General features: G+C 33.5%; 1 protein-coding gene across 9 annotated transcripts in view; it reads left to right on the plus strand.

The window, feature by feature from the left end:
• The window catches only part of FKBP5 (FKBP prolyl isomerase 5), a 141,871-nt gene that overhangs the window by 47,192 nt on the left and 71,042 nt on the right, over positions 1-23,637 (plus strand). For 5 of the 9 annotated variants that reach the window (XM_074311160.1, XM_074311162.1, XM_074311164.1 and 2 more), the window contains exon 3: positions 22,293-22,417. In XM_074311160.1, coding sequence (XP_074167261.1) covers positions 22,313-22,417 — 105 coding nt within the window. In that variant the 5' untranslated portion in view covers positions 22,293-22,312. Of the gene's footprint in view, positions 1-22,289; positions 22,418-23,637 lie in introns of all 9 variants that reach the window. The other 4 variants (XM_074311161.1, XM_074311166.1, XM_074311167.1 and 1 more) reach the window with 1 other exon arrangement.

Here is a 23,637-nt window from a genome sequence, read left to right on the forward strand (position 1 = left end):
AAATATTACCTTGAAATTTGAAATGTGTTTTGTATAGAATTAATTTATAAATAATATTTTAACTAATTAGGAAATTTATTTAGCCAGGATATCTCATTTCTCTTGTACTGCTGAATAAGTTATGATTTGTACATATGTTGTTTCATGAGAAATATATTATTAAAATAATACCTTTTTCATATTAAGTTTGCCATTTTGTATATTAAAAAAAACAATGATTTTGTTATTTTGTTGCTTCAATACTTGAATAATTTTTGCTTTTATCCTTACATCAACACAGGTTGTGTAAATTTTTAATTCCCTCATACTTGCATATATATATATATATATATATATATATATATATAGAGAGAGAGAGAGAGAGAGAGAGAGAGAGAGAGAGAGAGAGAGAGAGAGAGAGAGAGAGAGAGAGAGAGATTGTAAAATTTTATTTTCACATCCAGTCTGTCACACTTTTGTTTTATTGTATTGTCTAGTCCATTCACATTAAAAAATGGGAGAATTAGATTTGTTTTTTCTTTCATTTGCCAGTGAAATTTTTTTCAAGTTATAATTCCCCCCTACTTCTACTATAAAGATAGTATTATTTGTCTTCAGGTACTTTAATCTTTCTGAAGGTGGCCCAATTCCCATTGGCTCTCTTCTTCTCCCTCTATCTTCTTTCCCTCCCTTCCTCCCTACCTTTCTTTTTCCCTTCCTTCATCCCTTTTTCCCTCCCATCTCTCTTCACAGAGGGTCTTTCCATAGGACTATGCATCAGTGGAACCCCCTCCTACCACTAAAAATAAAGCCACCCTTCCCTTCCCCTTTTCAATCCTTTCCCTTTTCTTCTTACTTTCTGCAGACTCTTCCTTTACTAAGACCAAAGGAGTCAACTTCCCAAGTTAATCCTGAGTTGGACCTTGGAACATCATACATTTGTCTCTCCATCTCTTTTCCTTGTATTTTATATAGTCCCACCAAAAAACCAAAACCAAATCAAAAGAAAATAAACTAAAAACCTACTAAAAAACCCCAAACCATTAATTTCCCTGTATACACCATATCTTGCCTGTTTCTGTCTGTAGCGCTATAGACTTATTATTCCTCTTCACTTTTACTTTCATCAGACTTCTGACTCCAACCCAGACTCTTTGTGTACAATTAGAAGTGTCTTACTATTCTTTCCTATCCCTCTGTAGTTGTTGCTGTCCTTGGCTGCTACATTTATTTATTTTTCTTACATTTCTTTTGTTTGGGGTATTTGAGAAATGAATAATTGAGTTCTGATTTCAACAATGTTTCAAACACCCCTTTATTATTGAACATGCATTTTTTTCATTTATTGTTAAACTCCCATTTGCAAGATAAGTTCCCCTGGGCTTCTTCCTGAGTTTATTGCTTTTTGGAAGATATTTGATTCCCTTCTGATTTTTTCTGGTGGTGCAGCATAGTCTTATGTTATTCAATGTTATGTTATATTATTCCTTTGTATTTAAAACTCTCTTTGGATCGCTGCAGAACTTGTTTCAGTATTGAATTGTTCGATTTAACTCCTATGTTTGGAGTTTGCAGCCTTGAAATTTTTCCCTTTTCTGGAGGCAATCTGAGAATTCTTTCAATTTTTCATTTTCTAAGTTCATAAGTAAGTTCTGGTAAGTTCTTTTCTCTCTTTTTCCTATATTATGGTGTTAAGATGTTTTGTTCAGTTTTGTTCTGCTGAAAGAGCTATGATCCTTCTTTTTTCTCTATATATCCTATCTTTGAGAGCAAAATGTATTACTTGCAACTGGTAATAGTATCAGAATTAAACAAAGCAAGGAGAAGTTAAAGAAGTTAAGAAATTTATAACACCTGATTGATTGTGAGGCATAAAGCATATGGTACAGTAAAAAATATCCATTTTCCCATAATTGATAATTTTTCATTTCCAAGATTGCAAAGCAAAACAAAAAAAATTCTGATACATAGCTGTCATCTGAAACAGTAAGGAGTAATATATCCAAGAATCTTGTTATCCAAACTTGATTGCAATACTTGAAATAAGCCTTCCCAAACACTTTTAATTTTGCTGGTCCATTGGATATATATATGTTGTGCAGTGAAAAGTTTGAAATATATAGTCCGTAATGCCAGTGCAGTTCACGTTGTGAAGTTCCTTTGATCTATTTTGCAATTCCTCTATATAAAAAAGCAACATTTCTCCTCCCACCAGTGAGGGTAGACTAAGGAGAAAGGTTTTGCTTTTATGGGAAGGTGACAAAGCAGCATTTCAAAAAGAGGTGAAATTCTCCTCTTGGTCTGCTTTCCAGGCAAAATAAAGCAAGGGGAAATGCATCAGGTCACTTTAAGTGGTCAGAACATACTCTGTAGTTGTTTTTAAATTATTTTGTTATGTTATAGTATATAAGTATATTATATAAATTTAATTTATTTGTTCAAATGCTCAATCTGACCTGAACTTTGAGGGTGATGAGGAATATGAAGCTTAGGAGACCAAGAAAAGAATAAGTTTAAGAACACTGTATCAGTGAATTAAGATCCCCTCTCTGAATCTGTATATACTAGTGGACTATATCTGGGCATAATCTCTTTAAAAAGGATTTTAACAATAAAGTTAACTATAGCTTTAGGACTAGGGAATGTCTCAACTGTGTGATGAGTGAGCTCGTCTACTATAATAAGACATTTTATAGTGGCCAACTTTGGGCATGCATATAAAATCAATTTGTTCAAATGTAGTTAGAGGCAGCCCACCAAAGGCAATGTTTTGGGAGATGTGTTAGTTTAATGATTAACAAGAGTGACAGGCAGAACTATAATGTTCTCTTCTCTAAGTTGTAATCGTTCCCTGTGAGCAGGTTTCTTGGGGAGCTTCTGGAGGCAGCCTTCATTTCAGTTCAGTTCAGTTCAATAATCCCAAATGCAGCTAGGAGTTAAAGTCCAGATCCTTTGTTGTCTCCTTCAAAATAGCTCGGTTAGCTTTTATAGAAGCCTATCTCTCCTTGGTTTCAAGAGCTCTTCCAGTAGTCCTTTGTCTCTTCCAGCTTCAGCCTCTTGTCTTCCCAATGTCTCCAGCCAGCACAAAGGTGGAAGTTGGAATGAATCTTGACTCCTCCCAGAGAGTAGGATTGTGGGTTTCTGTGGGCTTGTGAATCTCCCAGAAGTCAATCCTAGATGTGAATCTCCTGGAAAGTCCATGAATGAGTTTGTGAACTCCTCATTTATGCTCTCTTAAAGGTGTGAATCTTGTAGAATTAAGTATTAAGTTAAATACTAAGAACATGTAAATTAGAGAATTGTTATCTCATCAATTCCACTGAGTACCTTGTTTCAAGTTCTGGTGATTACATCTACTTGTAGGATCAGATCAATCATACTGAACCATGCTAAATTAGATAATTATTGTCTTTATCAATTTCAGTGACTTAGCACCTTGTAAGAATTTTAACACAGAACAAATATGAACTGCAACTATGATAATGCTTTAGGCAATGCACACCTTTCATGCTATATCAACTATTTCTTGAGTGCTAAAATGACTCTTTATGAACAGATATGCATACCTGTGTTAGAAGTTCCTGTAAAGGAGTGGTTTTGTTTTGCCTTAAATTGTGATTTCCATTTTTCAATTTCAGAGTCATTGTAGACAAGGGAGAGATCCTCATCAGTGATAGAAAAACAAAGGTGAAACATGTAGGTAGTTTCTTCTAATATGGCTAACTTTGCTTCAACATAAGCTTTACTATTACCTGTGAAACAGTGTTGTGACAACTATATGAACTGAGCGATGGACAATGGCGAGAGTTTTGGATAACTGAAGAACAAATAGAAGATCTTTAAAGTCAGCATTAGCTGATCTTTCTGCCAAAAGGGCAATGGCAGCAACTGCTTATAAATAAGGTGAAGTTCCTGTGGCAAGTGAGTCAAGCTGGGCAAAATAGTATGCCCCAAGGTGAGAAAGGGCCAGACATTTGAGTTAGGACACCAGAAGTAACTTCCTTGTGTTCATGTACCAAAAGAAAAAAAAAAAGAAATATTGTCCTATTACTGGAGCCAATAGCAGTGTTTTCTTGAGTTCATCAAGGCCAATAAGATGTTGTGATATAGGGACTCTGGAACTTAGTCTTAGGTCAGAGAAACTAAAGGCTTAGTAATCTCACCAAAAGAAGAGATCCATTGTCAACAGTATCTGGCTGCTCCCAAAATAGCCCACAATTATCTTTTGGTCACAGAAAGAGACAATTGTTGAAGAATCCGTATGTACTTAAGGGAAACAGAATGAGTGCCAGCAGACTAAGTGAAACTGAGCTCCTTTCCCTGGGCAAGGCACCACTGGATCTTTGTTTTGGAGACTTTGTGGCCTCTTTGATGAGGCTGAAGTAGATTGTCTTGGAAGATTTCAATACTGAATGTAGTGAGCAGATTATTAATATACTGGACCAGAGAGAAATCTTTTAAAACAATCAAAGCTAAGTCTGAGGGCAATGTGGGAGAACAGGATGGGGCTTTCTACATATTGTTGAGGTAAACAAGTTCATGTTCAGCTGAAGGTAAACGATACTAACAGGTTTTTTGTTTGTTTTGTAAATCAGCAAAATAGGAGTTTTACAAGGGAATTTACTGAAACAATTTATGCTGGTCTCTTAAGTGAGTCAATAATGGGTGAAACCCTTCATTAGCTTCATCCTTACTGATGAAGGAAGGTAGTGGTCCTCCTTTGGTTCTTATGTGATGAAAATAGCAGATTTTAACAGTATTACATCTAAGGATGAGTTAGCCCATAGAATCAGAAATGTCACATGGAATATCTGGACCATTCTTAGGGGTTTCTTGGGCACTTTGAACCAAAGCAAAGAAGAAGTAGGAGTCCTCAGGGAGGCAAAATGCAATGGATCTATCAGGAGGACATGAAATAGTGCCTCTCAGTTTACAGCAATGACCTTGACCTAACAAATTCTTAAGAGATTTAGGTATAAATAGAAAAGAGTCTTCCACTGTTTGAGTATCAATAGTTACCATACAAGGAGTCAATTTGGGGACATTTTGGTACTTATTGGAGATTCCAAAAACATCTAAAGTCCCAATAGTTGAACAGTTAGAATATGGCTTTCTTGTCAAAACTGAAACTAGACGCTCTAATATCTAATAAGCAATCATAAAATATGTTTTCACTTACTTTTAAGAACTTCAACGTTAAGAGTAACATGTGGTGCACCAGTGCAGAGAGAGGCAAAGACTGGGATAGCTTGAGCAAAGACATTTATATTGGGAAGAACAACATTTTCTTCAGAATTTATGGAGCTTTGATGTGTGCAGCAACAGCAAGATTGTGCGATGATCAACTATGATAGACTTGGTTCAGTGATCCAACACAATCCCAAGAAACTTTGGACGAAAAACTCCATCTGCATCTAGAAAGAGAAGTATGGAAACTAAATGTAAATCAACACATGCTATGTTCATACTTTTTCTTCTGTTTTTTTTTTTTTTTTTTTTTTTTCCTTGTCGGTTATCCCTCTTGTTCTGATATTTCTCTCCTAACATTATTCATATGGAAGGATGTAAAAAATGAATGTACATATATAACCAAAAAATGGTGTAACTGGGGAAAATAAAAATAAAAAATTAAATAAAAAAAAATTTATGGGCTTTCACCCCCAAGCTGAATTCTTGGGCTCTACCAGGATTTCCCCATTCATATTCTTTAAGTCCTTTCTTTAAGTCACTTCTTTCTGCTTTCTTTAGTGAGATGTCCCTTCATATATATTTGGGTAATGCTTTTAAGCATGCTCATGCTTTCTTCATGCCATCCAAGATAGCTCTTATCAAAATACCATTTTATTTCTGGTTGAGATTGATTAACAAAGATAGAATTAATCATTCTAGCAACTCATGAATTGGATGGGTCAAACCCTATATATTGCTTAGCATCTTTATATAACTGATTATAAAAATGGTTAGGGGTTTCATTTTTCTCATCTTTCTTGATATTTGCTCCAATTTTCAAGGTAAAAGACACATGCCTTCATTCCCTTAATTAAGGAAGGATTCTTAGCTTGTAATAGTCTGGTGCAATTGGTTGTGTTGTTAGGGTTCCAGTATGAGACTTTAAAGGCTAACTGGAAAAACTCCTTGGCCTTACTGGAGTGGTATCAGCTTGGTCATATCTATTTGCAGCCTCTTTGATGGCATTTCTTTCCCCAGGGAAGAACAAGGTTTCTGTAAGTCAACTACTTCTCCTCAGATAGGGTTATAACCTCTAAATATGGCCTGAAATTAGGTTATAATTGCCCCACAGTCTTCATCAAATTTAGTAGTGTATCCCTCCACATGGAAGGATCAGATCTAAAAATTTGTTAACATCTTAAAAGTAACATATTTCCTAGCTAAGTTACATCATGTATAAATCTTTCTTAGAGGAGAAAGACATCTACAGTTGGTCCTTCCTGCTCAGGAGAAGGTTTGGGGAGAGAAGTTAGAAAGGAAGAAGACAAATAGGACAAATAAGAGTTGGCTCTCTAAAAAGTGAATGACATGATTTTTTAAGGCAGGGCAACCCAGAAAAACCAATAGTTTATTTGATAGGAATGGGGATTTTAAATAGCCATCCTCAATGCCTTTAAAATATAGTAATCTCAAAACACAATAATCAAAATGCAGAATTTAGGTTGGACTAATTTATCAGCTGAATCTCTTGATGTTTTAGACTAAATCTCATGCATTTTAATACTCTACTTTTTTTGGTAATTTCTGGTTAAACTGGGAGCTTCCCTGAATCTCAGAATACAAGAAATTTCTCCCCTCATTATACTTCTACATCTCATTATTCCTTTTAGGGACTTCCCTAATAATGTAGGGATTTACTTTGGATTGGAAACATTGAGATTAAGGGAGGGTCTGACCTCCAGAGTAGTCCAACACAGTAAAAGTCTCTCTGTGAAAAATTAAGTGAAGTATTCTCAGGAATTCATCTCTAAGAGGCTGTCTCTGGGGTCAGAGGTTCACTTTCTTGATCTCCTGGTTTTCTTGCCAACTGTGAAATTATTAATAAAGGCTGAGAAATCGAAATCCAAGCAAATCAATTTTTTTTTTTTGGCTGAGGCAATTGGGGTTAAGTGACTTGTCCAGGGTCACACAGCTAGGAAGTGTGAAGTGTCTGAGGTCATATTTGAACTCTGGTCCTCCTGACTTCAGGACTGGTGCTTTATCCACTGCCCCACCTAGGTTACATGTTAGCAGTTGTGCAAAACATCAGATCCAAGGCTCTCAATGTAGGCACAAGAACACCAAATAATAGACAACAAAGCTTTTTTTATAATTAATAATAAACAAATTAAGTTATACAATCTTGAGCAACAAGCATATTTTCTGATTGACAAAAGTATGACAAAATCGAAGGATACTAACCACAAGTTGTCCTAGAACATTTTGTGGTTGGTAAGTATTATCTGACTTTACTGAAATCATATGAACAAAGCTTTTACAAGAATGTAGAACTTTAAATCACATATATGGAGTTGGTTTGGTTCTTTCACAGCTGAATTAGCTTATTCTCTGACACTTCCACACAATTTGACAATTTCCATCTCTTTGCCTTTGTATTGGCTGTCCTTTCTTAGCTCCATCTTATAGAGTTCTTTTCCTATAAGATATAGCTTGAGCACAGTCTTTTGTATGAAAATCCGTTCTGATTCTCCTGACTACTAGTGTCTTCTGTCTAATGTTATATTTTAATTAGTTGTTATGTACTTATATTTATTCACTTTATGTGGGTACTATATATGCTTAATATGTGAACTTTCTTCTTTTCTTTAGAACGTAAGATTCTTGTTAATATGAATTGTTGCATTCTTTGTACTTGGATCTTGAACTCCTAGTACAGTGCCTGCCATATAGTAGACAATAGATTCTTGTTCGTTGATTAAAATGATAGGTGGACAGAAATTATTATCTCTGTTTTACAAAAAACTAAAACTCAGAGTTAATTGAACAATGACTTGTTCAAAATCATACAGCTAGTAACTTGAAGAACCAAGACTTAGATCTGAGTGTCTTGACTCTTAATTCAGGGTCCTTTGTATTTCACCAACATAATATAATAAAAAAGATGATGATCATTAGCTAGCTTTTAGATAACATTTTACGGTTTATGACGTGCTTTGCAAATATCTCATTTTGTCCTCCCAACTACTCTGAGGGGTAGATGCTATTATGATCCCTTTTTAACATATGAGGCAACTAAGGTAGAAGTTAAATAATTTGCCTATAATCACATAGCTAATTAAGTATCAGAATCTGTGTTTGAATTCAGTTCTTTCTGTGTCTATGTCCAACATTATGTCCATCATGCTATTAAGCAGGAATTGGATTTGAAGATTTTGTAGTTAGTAAAAGGAAAATAGGAATCTCATATGAAAATCCTGAAGCCTACATATGTATTTCTCCAGAAAATAATAAACAGCCTGCCTCTTTCTAATTTTTCTAACCCCATTTGAAATTCATTTGTGCTTCCTTCCACTGTCATCTTGGACAGGTCTTCATAGTAATTCAGCAATCTAGAGGCGGCTTCACAAAAGATTCAGAAAAATGAGTAATATATAAATTAATAAACACATAAATACCTGTTATGGCATTGATATAATTTCCTGAAAAGACTAAAAATACATCATTTCAAATGTAGTAAAATTAAACAGAATTCTAATTCTAATATTCTGACTTTGAGATTAAATTGTTTTATAGTACTTTGCTTTTTATATTTAAAATTTACTTTAAGAGAAAATGTAATAAGGTAAAAATATTTTTCCTTTATGTTTTTGTTTTGTTTAAAATTGAACTAAAAATAAGTTAAATTTATTTCAAAAGACTACCATTTTTATAATGAAAAATTTGATATGTCCATAAATCTTATTGCTTGAAGTATATAAAATAGCTTTTTTTATTATTGTTATATTTGTTCTCACATGAAGTTCTTTTTTTTCTTCACAATTACAAATATCTAACAGAGACTTTTTATGAAGCCACCCTCTCATTCTATATTTTAAAGGCTGTTGAGTTTGCTTCTAGGAACTCTGAATTAGAAATTGATGTAAATCTCATTCTTTGAAACTCAGCACTGTGTACTCTATGTTCTTCTTTTAGCTTAAAAAATTTTCACTTTCATTTATACAGCTGTTTTTGGTCCAATTAATGTACTATGTACATTTAACCATCATTATATTTTTTAATACTGAAATTATTGTTATCCAGTAAATTTAAAAACAATTCTTCAGTGATTGATTTAGAAGATGCTTCTGTAGTATCTAGTAATAGGAAAGTACCAGCATTCTGTCAATCAGACTTTTTTATAAAAGGGGGCAAGTGCTTTAGGAGGATGACACATACATTTTGGTGGTTCCTTATGGCTAATCAGAGCTTCAAGAGCATTTTCATAGCAAGGCATAGGAGTTGAAAAGACAAGCCAGAAGGGACATGCAGAGAGGTATACTACCTGTTTCCTGAGGTAGGGAAGGTAGAAGATAAACTTATTTAATTCCAAAAGGAATCAAGACTAGAAATCTACCCTTTGTAGAAAGGAGAAAATAAATATTTCACCAACTGTCTTTTGGGCACCATTTAGATACTAAGTTATGACAAATGAAAAAATGTAAAGGATAGTGTCTTAGACACATAGTACTGATGATCTCTGAAAGTACTATTTCTCAAAAAACATTAATAGTAATTTTTAGGAATGTAGTCTGGGAGGTCCGAGTGAAAAAACAATACTTAAGAGTTAAATTAAGAACTTCATGGAAGAAAATTCAGAAGTCTGAGACAGGGAGTGGCTTTAGGACAAGCAACAGCTGTGGAGGCAGAGCTCTGAAGTTATTTGGTTTTTGGTGGAGAAGAGATAGGTAAGTATTAAGACTAGAAGTATAACTAAGAGGTGACGTTCAGGAAGTCCTAGATAGTCAAGTATATATGTAGTGGGAGTAACTACAAATATTGCCCCTCTCCCATTATGCTCATAGAATTGGTACATGTAGCTATTCCCTTAATGGTACTCTCAATGATTGGAAAAAAACCAGAATTTTTCCCACTTTATCCAAGCGCAAAAGTAAGATTGTAAGTTGTAGTAATCACATTGTGTTCAATTTGCAGTTTGCTTAAAGTGACAGATATTGACTGTCTTTTCTGCTTCTTAAAAATAGCCATATTTGCCAATGAACTAAATAGTTATTAACAGCCATCTTGAATATTGAACCTAGAGTCAGAAAGACCTGAGATCATACCTTAAGCAAGTCATACAACTTCTATATGTCTCAGTTTTCTCAATTGTAGAGTAGAGAAAATAATAACACCACCTATCTTCCTGTGGAAGTGGGCTGTCGTAAGAATCACAGGAGGTAATATTTGTAAAATTTAGCACAGTGCCTAGCAGATAGTATGCACTATATAAATATTTGTCTTTCTCCCTCCCTCCCTCCCTCCCTCCCTCCTTTCTTCTTTCCCTTGTTGTTTGTTGAATTAGTGGAATTGATATAGTTAGATCTGTGCTTTAGGGAAATCATTTTTCATAATTAAGTGAAGATGAACTGGAAGTGGGAAAAAGACTTGAGACAGGGAGACTAACCAACAGATGTGAGGTAATGAGAGCCTGCAACAGAATGGTGGCTGGAGGTGTAGAAATAAGGGGATATATATATATACATATATATATATATATGAAAAATAATGTGAACATAGGATCTTCTGACCTCAAGTAAAATGCATTTACCAAACTCTACCAAAAATAAGCTGATATAAATATTCCATGATGGAATTGGTTTCACAAGTATAAATAGCAATACCTAGGCAAATAATGATACCTGTGTTTTTTTTCATTGGCAAACTGATTTTAGGAGAAATTTCCAGAGCATATTTATTGAAATTTGAAGGGCATCTTATTTTTCTACTATAATTCAAATGTTTGTTAACCATTACTTTAGAGAATTTGTATTTATTTGCCTGGCACTTAATATAACAGAACTATGTGTTCCCTTTCTGTTCTTGGGATAGCGTATTTTTTCATTTTCTGTGATGTCTTAGTTCAGAAAGCTTTATTCTAGGATTAATATCCATAGCTACATACTGACCTTAAGTCCAGAATAAAGCTTAGAGTGGGAGGAAAAAAGAGGAAAACTTCCCTACAGATGGTGATTTATTTTTCTGGATGAATTTAGATGTTTTTATGTAGGGTTTTTTTTTTTTTTTATCTTTGCTTTGTTCATGTTTTTTAAACACTAGGACAAGAAAATTTATTGCTTTTATAAAAATCTAGCAGTCCTGAGTAGCATGAATTAGTATTGGGAGAAAATAATTATTCTATATTTATTGATCTTGATTAGTTTTTTGTTTTAGTTTTGCATTCTTTCAGGAATTATGTTTTAAGCAGAATTATATCTCTTTAATTTTTATAAGTTCTGCCAATCATCTTTGGCCCAAGTATTTATATTTATCTGAAAGCAGACAGTTCATAAGTTCTACAAAAGGTATCAGTTGTAACTTTTTTTGTTTTTTGCAAGTTAGCTTTTCTATTTAAAAGTTAACCTACATGGTCTTCATACATAATATATGTTATAAGTTTAGCACCTTCTCTTAGATATTTCCCCAATTGGTTTTCACACTCATAGAGCTTAAGAGGATATTTTAGTAATAACCTGTGGGTATGCCCATTAACAATTATCCAGTATATAAAACTTTATATCCTTTGACCCAGCAATGACACTACCAGATCTGTGTCCGAGAGATCAAAGAAAAAGAAAAGGGACCTATATATACAAAAATATTTATAGCAGCTGTTTTTGTAGTGGCAGAATTGGAAATTGAAAGAATGCTCATCAGTTGGAGAATGGCTGAACAAGTCATAGTGAATGATTGTGATATGTAATAAATGATAAGCAGGATGGTTTCAGAAAAATGTGGATATATATGAATTGATGCAAAGTGAAGTGAACAGAGCCAAGAGATCATTTTACATAATAACAGCAATATTGTATGATAATCAACTGTGAATAATTTAGTTATTCTTATTAATACAATGATCCAAGACAATTTTGGAGGATTTATGATGAAAAATGTTATTCACCTCCAGAGGAAAAAAACTGAATACAGATCCCAACATGCTTCTTTTTTTAAAATTTTTTTCTTTATTTTTTTATTGGATTGTGTTCTTTTTTGGTAACATGGATAATATAGAAATATATTTGGCATGGTTGTATATGCATAATCCATATCAAAGAACCTTCTCAAGACAGGGAATTTGGAACTCAAAAACTATAAGAAAAAAAAAAGAATGTTAAAGTTGTTTTTACATGTAATTGGGGAAAAATTAAAACATTCATTTAAAACTAAAAAAAATTAACCAATGAACTAAATTTTTAGTTTAATAAAATAACATGTTTTTTAAAATAGTTACAAAACATTCCCTACCAAAATCTAGAATTTATTCTTACACAAATTCACATCTTATTCATGGGAAGAATGAGCTCAACTTGTGTCAGTACTGTTTAAATAAGAAACATTGAAAGATAAAGTCCTGTGCAGGGCCTGGAATTTCTTTCTTTCTTTTTTTTTTTTTTTTTTAGTGTCCTTACTTAGCTTTCTTTGGATGGAGGTATCATAGAGTTGATGGTGGTGGTGGTGGTTTGTTCATCTGGATTTCCAGGATCTACTGATCTACAAAAATCACTGAAACTAGCTCTCTTAGTTGTGGATTTAATGAGTAGAACACCATCATCTGTTGCCAGATGACCATTCCTTGAAAGGTGCTTCCTCTTTTGAATGCCTTTTTATTTCTGGGCAAAGTATTGCTAGACACCAAGAGGAAGGAGAGAGAAATCTTCCTCTTCAGAGATCTCTACAAATCTAGCCAGAACTCCTTCAAACTTTCTAAGACAAACTTTTAACTATTTCCAAGTTCATGGCTAATTTGTTTGCTAAACCAATAATGTTATCCCCTCTGACTCAGAGAATTCCTTTTAAAAGGAATTTCCAGAAGTTAACATAACACATGATTACTTCATTATTTCTGTTAACAAATCTTTGCTTTCTGTGACTGCATCAATTGAGTTGGTAGGAAGAAGGGATCACATATAGTAATAAAAGATGAAATCATGTAAAGAGAGCAAGATGGGTTTCCAGTATCTTCCAGCCCATCCTATATGCTTCTGCTCAAGCAATTTTTCTTAAATATAGATGTGACCTCCCCTACTCATTCAGCTACAATGGCTTCATGTTGCTTCTAGGACAAAATATAAACTCTTAGGGCCAAAATACAAACTCTTTTATTTAGCTTTTAAAAACCTTCACAAAATGTCCCCAGTGTAATCTTTCAGCCTCATTTGATATCACTTTCCCACTCATATTCTGCAGTGCAACCAAACTCCCTTACTCCTTGTTCCTTCAGTTTGACTCTTCATTTCATCGTCCTATCTGCCAGGATTGAACTGCTTCCTTACTTCTACTTTATGTAGAGTCCCTTTCTCTCCCTTTAAGACAATGTTGAAACCTTTCCTGATTCCCCCAACAGTACTCACTACCCCAAACTTTTTTTTTTAACTACTTGGTGTATATTTTTATTCACTATATACATATGATCATTGTGACATTATTATATATTTATATGTGAACTTATATATGAACTTACATACTTATTTACTATATTGCTTTTATATTTTCATATATATATTTATATGTAATGTTTCTATATGAACTTTTTTACCCTATTAGAATGTAAAATCCTTGCTATTAAGGATTGTTCATCTTTATACTTGGCTTCCCAATGTCTAGTAACATAATAATTCTTTAGTAAAAGCTCATATTGAGGGAAAGACAAAAGATGGCATGTATCAAATAAGTCAAACCTCTGCCACTACCACTGAAATAACCCAAGACTCTGGGAATGTGAATTTTGGGAATAATGATATTACCCATTAACTATACTTTTTCATCTTGTCTCTGTAGTTATAGTTGAAGAAAATTCACTCTGAGAAGAATGAACCTATTATCTTGGTCACTACCAGTCATCCATTGCCTCAATAGAGCCTGAGGACATCAGACTATTAAAACACAGAATTGATGAATAGTTCTTTGTTATCAAGACCAATTGACACTGATTGACAGGAAAGGCCAACAGCTACTCACAGGACAGCCAAACCAGATTAACTGAAATAGCAAGGCACAGTGAGGGAAATAGCAGGTAGTTGCAGATAGCATATCCTAGGCAAGTAAAATCACTTACACTGTTTGAAATCTTTTTAATGCCAGTAATACTTCTTGGATATGATGGAAAGTTTTGTGATTTTTATAAAAGTATGAAGATTTAAATTTTTCCTTAGTAAAAGTATTAGCTCTGGGGACTTTCATTCTAAGGAAAAAATCCAGGCCAACCACATCTAAGCTGCATTTCAGATTCATCTCCACAGGGCTTTCTGTCATGCCTCCACAGCAAGTACCTTCATTCATACATGCCTCCACAGCAAGTACCTTCATTCATACATATACTCACTTTCCCACCTCTCTTTAATATATTATCTAGTCCCATTATAATGTAAGCATCTACAAAGACATTTTCTGCTATATATGTATTAGGCTTATCACAGTATCTGGCACAGGCTTAGCGACTAAGTGCTTTTCTGTTGATTGACTGAAGAATGGTTTAACTTTTTTCTATTGTAGAGTGGAGGAAATGAGAGTTATTGGAGGGATAACAAATTTGAGATTCATAGTATATACACAGCATATAGACCCACTTTTCTTATTTTTTATTTTTAAATTAAAATTCAGTTATTCACTATAGTATATAAAAAACAACTTTAGGGGCAGCTAGGTGGAGCAGTGGATAGAGCACCAGTCTTGAATTCAGGAGGACCAGAGTTCAAATATGATCTCAGACACTTAACACTTCCTAGCTGTGTGACCCTGGGCAAGTCACTTAACCCCAGCCTCAAAAAAAAAAAAAAAAAAAAAAAAACAACTTTAGCTTGTTGGCCATTTTAATTACACAGAACGAAATCAAATTTTTATTTTACTATGACAATTGTTCTTTGTCATGCTCATCAATTACCATTTGTATAATTATCATCTTTATATTAATGACTTCCATATCAACATGTCTAACTTAGTCTCCTGAACACCAGTCAGACTGCCACTTGGACATTTTAAACAGATTTATAGTCATCTCAAACTTGGCCTGTTTAAAGCAGAACTCTCATTTTTTTTCCCCTAAAATGCACACCCTCTTCTAAACTTCCTTATTATTGTTGAGATTACTAGGGTCCTTCAAATCGCCTACATTTGCAACCTCAGGATCATCCATGACATCTTATTGTACATATCAAATTAATTGTCAGGTTTTGTTGATTCATTTCAGTCTTCTCTCATATGGCTATTAATTCTAGATAATTTTCACCAAGATTATTAATAATAACTTCTTAATCAATCTCTCTGTTTTAGCTTATTCTAATTTCTCATCCATTTTCCACAAAGCTATCATAGGGATTTTCTTAAAGCATGGGCCTAATAATGTTACTCCATTGGCTTCCCCTCACCTCCCTAATACTTCTCTATTTGACATTTAAAGTTCCTTCCTACCTACTTTCAAATGATCTTCAACATTGTTCCCTTCATGTTCTTTTTTTACCCTTTGATCTGGTGGTGTTCTTCATCTTCCATCTCTTGCTTTTTTCCCATCTTAGAATACACTTTCCTCAGCCATACCTCTTAGAATTTCTAGTTTATTTCAAATCTCAGTTTAAATGTCATCTTACATATGATGTTTCTCCTCATCTCCCCAGCTGTCTACTGCCTCTTAATTCCCATGAGATACTCAGTTTTTATGAATTTATTTTACATATACTTATGTTTATGTTGACTTCCTCATTAGAATGTGAGCTCCTTCAGTGCTAGCAGGAATTAATTCCTTTTTTGTCTTTGTATGCTCAACACCTAGTACAATGTAGGTGTTTGATAATATCTTACCTTTATATATCTCTTTAAGATTTACAAGGTGCTTTGCATATATCTCATTTGATCCTTACAGTACCCCTATGGTATAATATAATGGTGCTATTATTCCCATTTCATGATTTAAGAAACTGAGGCTCAGGGTAATGGGTGAAGGGAGTTGGAATGATGTAAAACATTTCTAGAATAGAATTTTTAGGTACAATAGTAATTGGATCATGAGGTTACAGAGATAAGAGCCAGATTGTAGAGATCCTTGAGTATCGTACTTAAGGTTTATATTTTACTTTGTAAATAATTGGGAGCCACTTCTTAACAATGAAATGATTTTAGATAATTCCAATAAACTTGGGATCAAAAATGTCACCCAAATCCAGAAAGAGAACTGTGGAGACTGGATATGGATGGAAGCATAGTATTTTCACCTTTTTTGTTTGTTTTTTTCTTGTAGTTTTTTTCCCTTTTTGGTCTGATTTTTCTTGCATAAGACAAATATGGAAATATGTTTAAAAGGATTCCACACATTTAACCTATATCAAATTGATTGTTGTCCTGGGGATGGGGAAGAAAGATAGGGGAAGGAGAGAAAAAAATTTGGAACACAAGAGTCTTACAAAAATGAATGTTGATAACTATCTTTCCATGTATTTGGAAAAATAAAATACTATTAAAAAAGGGAGGGAAGATTACAGTAATTGGAAGCCTGAGGTCTGAGAAGGAAAGAAGGTGGTAAAGATCAAAGCAATGTTTGTCATAGGATTATAGATTTAAGAAGGGACTTTAAAAATCATTTAGTCTTCTCTCTTATTTTATAAATGAGAAATTGAAGTATAGAAGAAATGAAGACTCTCTTGACTTAAATCCAGTGTTCTTTTTATCATATTGTGATGCCTTGAAGTATTGTAAGTAATATAATTTTCTTCATTATTTTAGTACTTGCTATCTACCTAATATTAATTACAGGCCTCTTCACTCACTATTGCAAGTCTCTTGTTGTCTAGCAATTGAGACTTAAATTAAGTCACTTCTGCTTATTAACTGCAATTAGGAGACTACATTCATTTTTATTTGTCTTTGAATTTTTATTATTTGTAGTTTTCTGTACTTTGTATATCTACTATTAGAACTAGCTATTATTGGAAATTATACTTATTTAAATTTTGTGCCCTATTGCTGGCTACCAGTTAAGGTCAGTGCGTCAAGGGCTTATTCTTCTTTTAACTTTCTTGACCATCTGGAACTAGAGAGCTGACAAATTGAGTTGTATAATTTTAACTCTTTGTCCAGATGCCAATTGGCTTATGATTCACCACTTTGAATCGACCCTAAAAGCTTTTTTGTTTGATAGTCGTAGGCTTCATTATATTTCACCGTTAGCTGAATCTGTAATTGTGAACATTCATAAAGATGTACTAATGTTACATACTGACATTGTTTTTCAAAATGTGTTTATTGTTACATGTTAAAATCTTTCAAAAATTTGCTTCTATTTATTATTCTTTGATAACCTAATGTATTTATTTATGAGCATTTATTTGTTTTTTAGGTATTGTTTTGATCTGATTATCCTTTGTATTCTTTGACATGTTTATATGCTATAAACTTCTAGAATATGGAGACCGATTATCACTATATATTCTTTTTGTGCAGATGTCTGGCATAGCACTATGTATATCATACTGATATATATGTAGGTATAACATGAGAATGATTTAATGTTGTCTTTCACTTAAACTAAACAAAGCATCTGAATTTTTTAAAAAGTTATAAAATTGCCTAGAATATGAAAGCAAAACAACTCAAACTCAGGGGTGTCATCTTCCTGTTAAAGCAGTTCCTTTTTAACATTTCTGGTTACTACAATTCTTGATAAGCATCTTTTGTAATAGTTGGAGTATCAATAAAATACTGGACTTGGCAGTTTAGAAAACCTGAGGTGAAATCCTACCTTAAATATTTGTTATTTATGTGACTCTAAGAAAGCTGAAAAGGTAGTAGTTATCCAATACAGGGACATTATAGGGGAAAGTATCGGAGAGTCAGGAGTGTGACCTGGAAAGAAATAAAGAACATGACTACTTTGGCCCTCTTCTTTAAAGGGGAATTTCTAGGAGGAATAGGGTAATTAGAGGAAGATGCTACAAAGTCAAAGGATACTTTCAAAATGTGGATTCTAGGACATGATAGAGAAATACAGAGAGAGATTCAGACGAGAATAAAGGAAAAAGCATGGAAATGCAATCCCCAAAAGGATGGAATCACATTAACACAGGAACCATATTAACACATTCATTATGGAGTAATTATGCCATTACTTTCATATAGTACAATTTGCTTAACTGTTCCTATATGGTGGGCTCCACAGCTTCTTTCTTGCTCTTTGCTTTAAAAGTAGTGGTCCTACAAATATTTTAGGGTTGGATCTTTTGTTATTGTGATTTTTTTTTTTTGTAATTTTGCCTAATTCTTTTTAAAAAATCACCTTGGCAACTTTGTTATAGGATTAAATCTTTATTTTTAGCTTTTTATTTTCAAAATATGTGCATAGATAGTTTTCAACATTCACCCTTGCAAAACAAACCTAGTGTTCCATACTTTTTTCTCTCTCCCTTCCTTTACCCTCACCCTCTCCCTTAGATGGCAAGTAATCCAATATATGTTAAACATGTGCAATTCTTCTATACATATTTCCACAATTATCATAGAATTAAATATTCAGAATAATTTGATTAGAACTATCATTTTCACTATTGCCTAGCCATATCTATTTCTCATGTTATTTTGGTCCTTCATTTTTGTAAAAATAATTGTTAGTTGCATTTATAGAAATCCTTTCTATGACTTAGCAGGTAAACTCCTAAGTGTTTAATACATTTAATTATTATTTTAAACAGTATTTCTTTTTCTAATCATTTTCATTGTTTTTCTTGTTAGGAGTAATATACAGAATTGTTCGACTTGAGGAATTCATTTTATATGGTATTGTGCTGATATCAGTCTAGATAAATTTTTGTTTGATTTTTTTTTTTTAGCGTTTCCACGTAAATTTTCATTGTCTACAAATGATAATTACTATAATACTTTTATCCAAGCTTATTTCTTTTTCTTTTCTTATTGTAGTAGCTTGTATTTCTGACATGTAAAATGAAAATGTTGATATTCACAAACTTGCTTTACCCTCCGTCTTATTGGAGACATTTCTTGTGAGGTTTTTTCCTATATATATAAATCCAGTAAGGTTTTAATGATCATACTTTTGAATATCTTGCTATGATCTCTTTGACCAGTATTTCATATAACATTTTGTCACCAGTATCTATTGATGTTTGGTTTATTAACTTTTCCCTTAATTTACCCCTCTGTCATCTGGATGTCAGGAGCTTATTTATGTTACAGGAGTTCAGTAGATTTCACTCTCTTTTTTAGTCTATTTAGGTTAGAATCATTAATTTACATTTCTTCTATTACTTTTACTTTATATTTCCTTATTTGTAAAGAGCATTTTTAATATTTCTGCACAAAAGGCAGCATGGTTACCTAGAGAAGCCAGCCTTGAAAGCAGGAAGTTCTGGGTTCTATCTCAGATGCATATTAGTTATATGACCCTGGGCAGATTATTTATGCTCTAAAGTCCCTACAAGTTGTCAAGAAGATATTGGTCTTCACTGCCAGAAAAGAGTTTTATCATCTGGAATTCTTTTACCTATGAAATTACTGATCTATTTCCCTTATGAGTAAGTCACATAAGGATTATTTATTCTTTAAATGTGTTATAGAAATCCCTTACAAATCCATTTGAACAAGGAACTTTTTTTCTTTGAGAGCACATTTATGACTATCACTTTCTCCTTCTGAGCTGAAGTATTTCTATTCTTAATTTTCTGATGGTTTTATTATGTTTTCATTTAAGCTTTTAGTTTTAACATAAAATTCAGGTTACTAATAATTGTTTTCTCATTCCTTTCATTGTGAATTTTTTCCTTTGGGTTTTTTTTTTGTTGTTGTTGTTGTAATTTTCTATTTCTCTTTGTTTATAATATTAGGGTAATGATTTGATAATTTTGCTTGCCTTTAAAAAAATACCCCAACTCTTACCTCTAGTAAGCTACTATTAAGATTTCTAGGGGGCAATTGTTGATACAGTCAATAGAGCACCATCCCTGAAGTCTGGAGGACCTGAGTTCAAAATGGTCTCAGACATTTAATACTCCCTAGCTATGTGACCCTGGACAAGTCACTTAACCCCAATTGCCTCAGCCAAAAAAAAAAAATCTATAATTTGTTTCTTATTTATCTTTGTGTTAAAAATTAATACAATGCTGCTTGTCCTTTCCTGTATGGTTATATAGCAGTACATCTCTATATTTTTCCAGGTTCCTGTTCTCTTCATATCTCTGTCTAAAAGATATCTGTGCATTCTTTCCCACGAAGTATTAATTTATGAAGACTGGAGTAAATGTTGTCATCTAAAATAATTTAGTATCTTTCCTTTATTACCTCTTTCCCTTTATTTGAACTTCTCAATCACTTGAAGTTGTTAAGATATTTTCTCTTTTAATGAACTGCAAATAAGATGAGTTTTAAAAAGAAATAGATTTATCTCATCTAAGGAACTTGTAAACATTGATATTTTTATTCTTGCTCTTTTTTTCCTGTGCGTATTCATTTGTTTCTTTTATGTTTCTTTTGTTTGAGTTTATTTGTCAGAGATACTGTTCCCTTTGTTTTCTTCTGAAAGAACAAGTAAAATTTATTCTCTTTTGCTAAAAGTGTCACCTTTCATTGATTATTAAGTTCAATTTTAAAAGAATACTTTATTTTGGGATGGAAATTATTTCATTTCCTTTCAGATAAATCTTTTTTATAATAAGAAAAAAGTCCAAATTTATTCATTTGGATTACCTATAATATTTGTTGTTTAACATTGAAATTCTGAAACACAATCATTTCTTGATAAATGTGGGGCTTCTTTATTAGCCTTCTGTATGTATATTCTAGTAATCTGTATTTTGCCCTCTGCCTCAAATACTTTCAAGTACTTTCCCTGCAATATGATACTGAGACTTTTCTAGAAATTTTATTTTTCTAGAAAACCTGGTAATCTACATCTTCATATTCTTTTTTTAAGGTCAGTTGTCAATAAAGAGTTTTCATTTTTCATCTAGTCTTGTTTATCTTTTTATTTGATTCTCTCAATTTCTCTTCCACTTCTATACTTTGAAATTCTAAATGTTACCTTTTTTTCCCAGAAGATATATTCTCTTAAAGAAATGGTCTGTCTTTTCTTCTAAATTTTGTACTCTTTGCCTTTTTTGTGTCTTCTTGGAGGGTTCTAATTTTTTATCCAATTTCCATTCTTATTTTTTTTATTTGATTCTTTTATTCACTTTAGAACTGTTTTAGGTTATTGTTTTTATTCTATTTTTAGTTTCTGGTATTTAACTATGAATTATAGATTTTCAAATCTCTTTCACAATAGCATTATTTGTGTTTGGACCTTTTTATTAGTTATTTACTTATCTCTCTTTAAAAAAAAAAATCAGTCTTTCTATTCATTGTTCTGGGAAGTTTTTCCGCTGATAAATCCCTTCCCATTTTTTCTTTGCTTTCTAGAAAAGATGTATTCCTTTCTATTTTTAAATGATTGAGAGTAACTGACCTTAGATACTATATTTGACAAAGCCATCTTTTCAGAAGTATTTCCTGGCAAAATTCTAGAGTATGTTATTTAACAGATGGTGTGCAGCTATCCAGAAAGATAGGTGGTAATAACCTAAGTACCAATCAGCATGACTTTATCAAGGACAGGTTATGCCAGACTAATCTGATTTTATGTTTTGACATGATTACTAGATTTAGATATAGGCAATGCTTTAGATATAGTTTACCAAATATAGAGTGATAAACTAGATAATAGCCCACATAAGTCATCTCAGAACTGCTTGTATGTCCAGTCCCAAAGAATAGCAAATGAAGCTTTTTTTTTTTTTTTTTTTGATGTAAACTTGAAGGAAAATCGCTAGTGAGGCATTTCATATAGGTAGGCATTAAATAAATATTCAGTTTTATTATGTATACCTTAAATATGTATCTGGCCTTATGCTTGTTGGATGCTGTAGAGGGGATTTTTAGTTAAGTTTAATTTGCACTGGATGACCTAAAATGTTTTGAGTATATAAATAAAGGCTAATATGTTGGTCCCAGTGAAGAAGTATCAGGTATTAGCCTAGGAACAAAGGTAAAATGTGTTCGTATTTCAGAATTACTTCTGAGCTGAACAATAAAGTAGTTTTTTTCTGGCTCAAAATACACTTGTTTCTTCTTAGTAGGAATTCTCCTATAAAAGACAATGACTACTGACGAGGCTACCAAGAATGATGGAGAGAATCCAGCAATTGCTCTTGCTGAACGAGGCGAAGACATTACTCCCAAGAAAGACCGAGGTGTTCTAAAGGTCAGTCCCTAAGGAATAATTTTTTAAATTACCTAATCTCATTTCATATTTTTTATCTGTCATAAAGATAAAATTTTCTTAAGTTTTTTTCTTGGTATGCAAAAGCCATTCTTTTCTTTGAGAATTACATAGGAAGAACTATCCTCCCCTTTAAGAATTACATAAATTTATTTTTAAAAAGGGGGGAAAATTAGCCACATTCAGAATCAGGAAATTTCTCCTTCCCTCCCTCCCTCCCTCACCTCCCTCTCTCCCTCCCTCCTTTCTTCCCTCCCTCACCTCCCTCTCTCCCTCCTTCCTTCCTTCCTTCCTTCCTCCCTCCCTCCCTCCCTCCCTCCCTTCCTTCCTCCCTCCCTCCCTCCCTCCCTCCCTTCCTTCCTCCCTTCCTTCCCTCCTTCCTCCCTTCCTTCCCTCCTTCCTTCCTTCCTTCCTTCCTTCCTTCCTTCCTTCCTTCCTTCCTTCCTTCCTTCCTTCCTTCCTTCCTTCCTTCCTTCCTTCCTTCCTTCCCTCCTTCCTTCCTTCCCTCCTTCCTTCCCTCCTTCCTTCCCTCCTTCCTTCCTTCCTCCCTTCCTTCCTTCCTTCCCTCCCTCCCTTCCCTCCTTCCTTCCCTCCTTCCTTCCTTCCTTCCTTCCTTCCTTCCTTCCTTCCTTCCTTCCTTCCTTCCTTCCTTCCTTCCTTCCTTCCTTCCTTCCTTCCTTCCTTCCTTCCTTCCTTCCTTCCTTCCTTCCTTCCTTCTTCCCTCCCTCTCATCCTTCCACAATTGGGGTTAAGTGACTTGCCCCCAGGGTCACACAGCTAGGAAGTGTTAAGTGTCTGAGGCCATATTTCAACTCGGGTCCTCCTGACTTCAGGGCTGGTGCTCTATCCACTGCGCCACCTAGCTGGCCCAGAATCAGGGAATTTCAATATTTACACATATGATGTTCTTGTGTAAAGTAAATTCTTGATATTCAGTCAAATGATCAACTTGTCTTTGAAGTTAACTCTTCTATCCCACCCCATATTTAATATTATATTACACTTTACAGTGCTTGTACATAATCCCATTTGAAGGTCACAGTAACCCTTTGTTTTAGACATTTTGATTTTATAGATAAGGAAATTGAATGGGTATTAGAGACTTTAAGGTTACATGGCTAAAATCTTGTAACACTGGTGAAACTGCATCTAAAACACAGTCTTTTACCTAATTTATTCTATGCTCACTGTACTACTGTTAT

The sequence above is a fragment of the Sminthopsis crassicaudata genome, chromosome 4 (assembly GCF_048593235.1).
Source record: "Sminthopsis crassicaudata isolate SCR6 chromosome 4, ASM4859323v1, whole genome shotgun sequence".
In the NCBI taxonomy this organism is placed as follows: domain Eukaryota; kingdom Metazoa; phylum Chordata; class Mammalia; order Dasyuromorphia; family Dasyuridae; genus Sminthopsis; species Sminthopsis crassicaudata.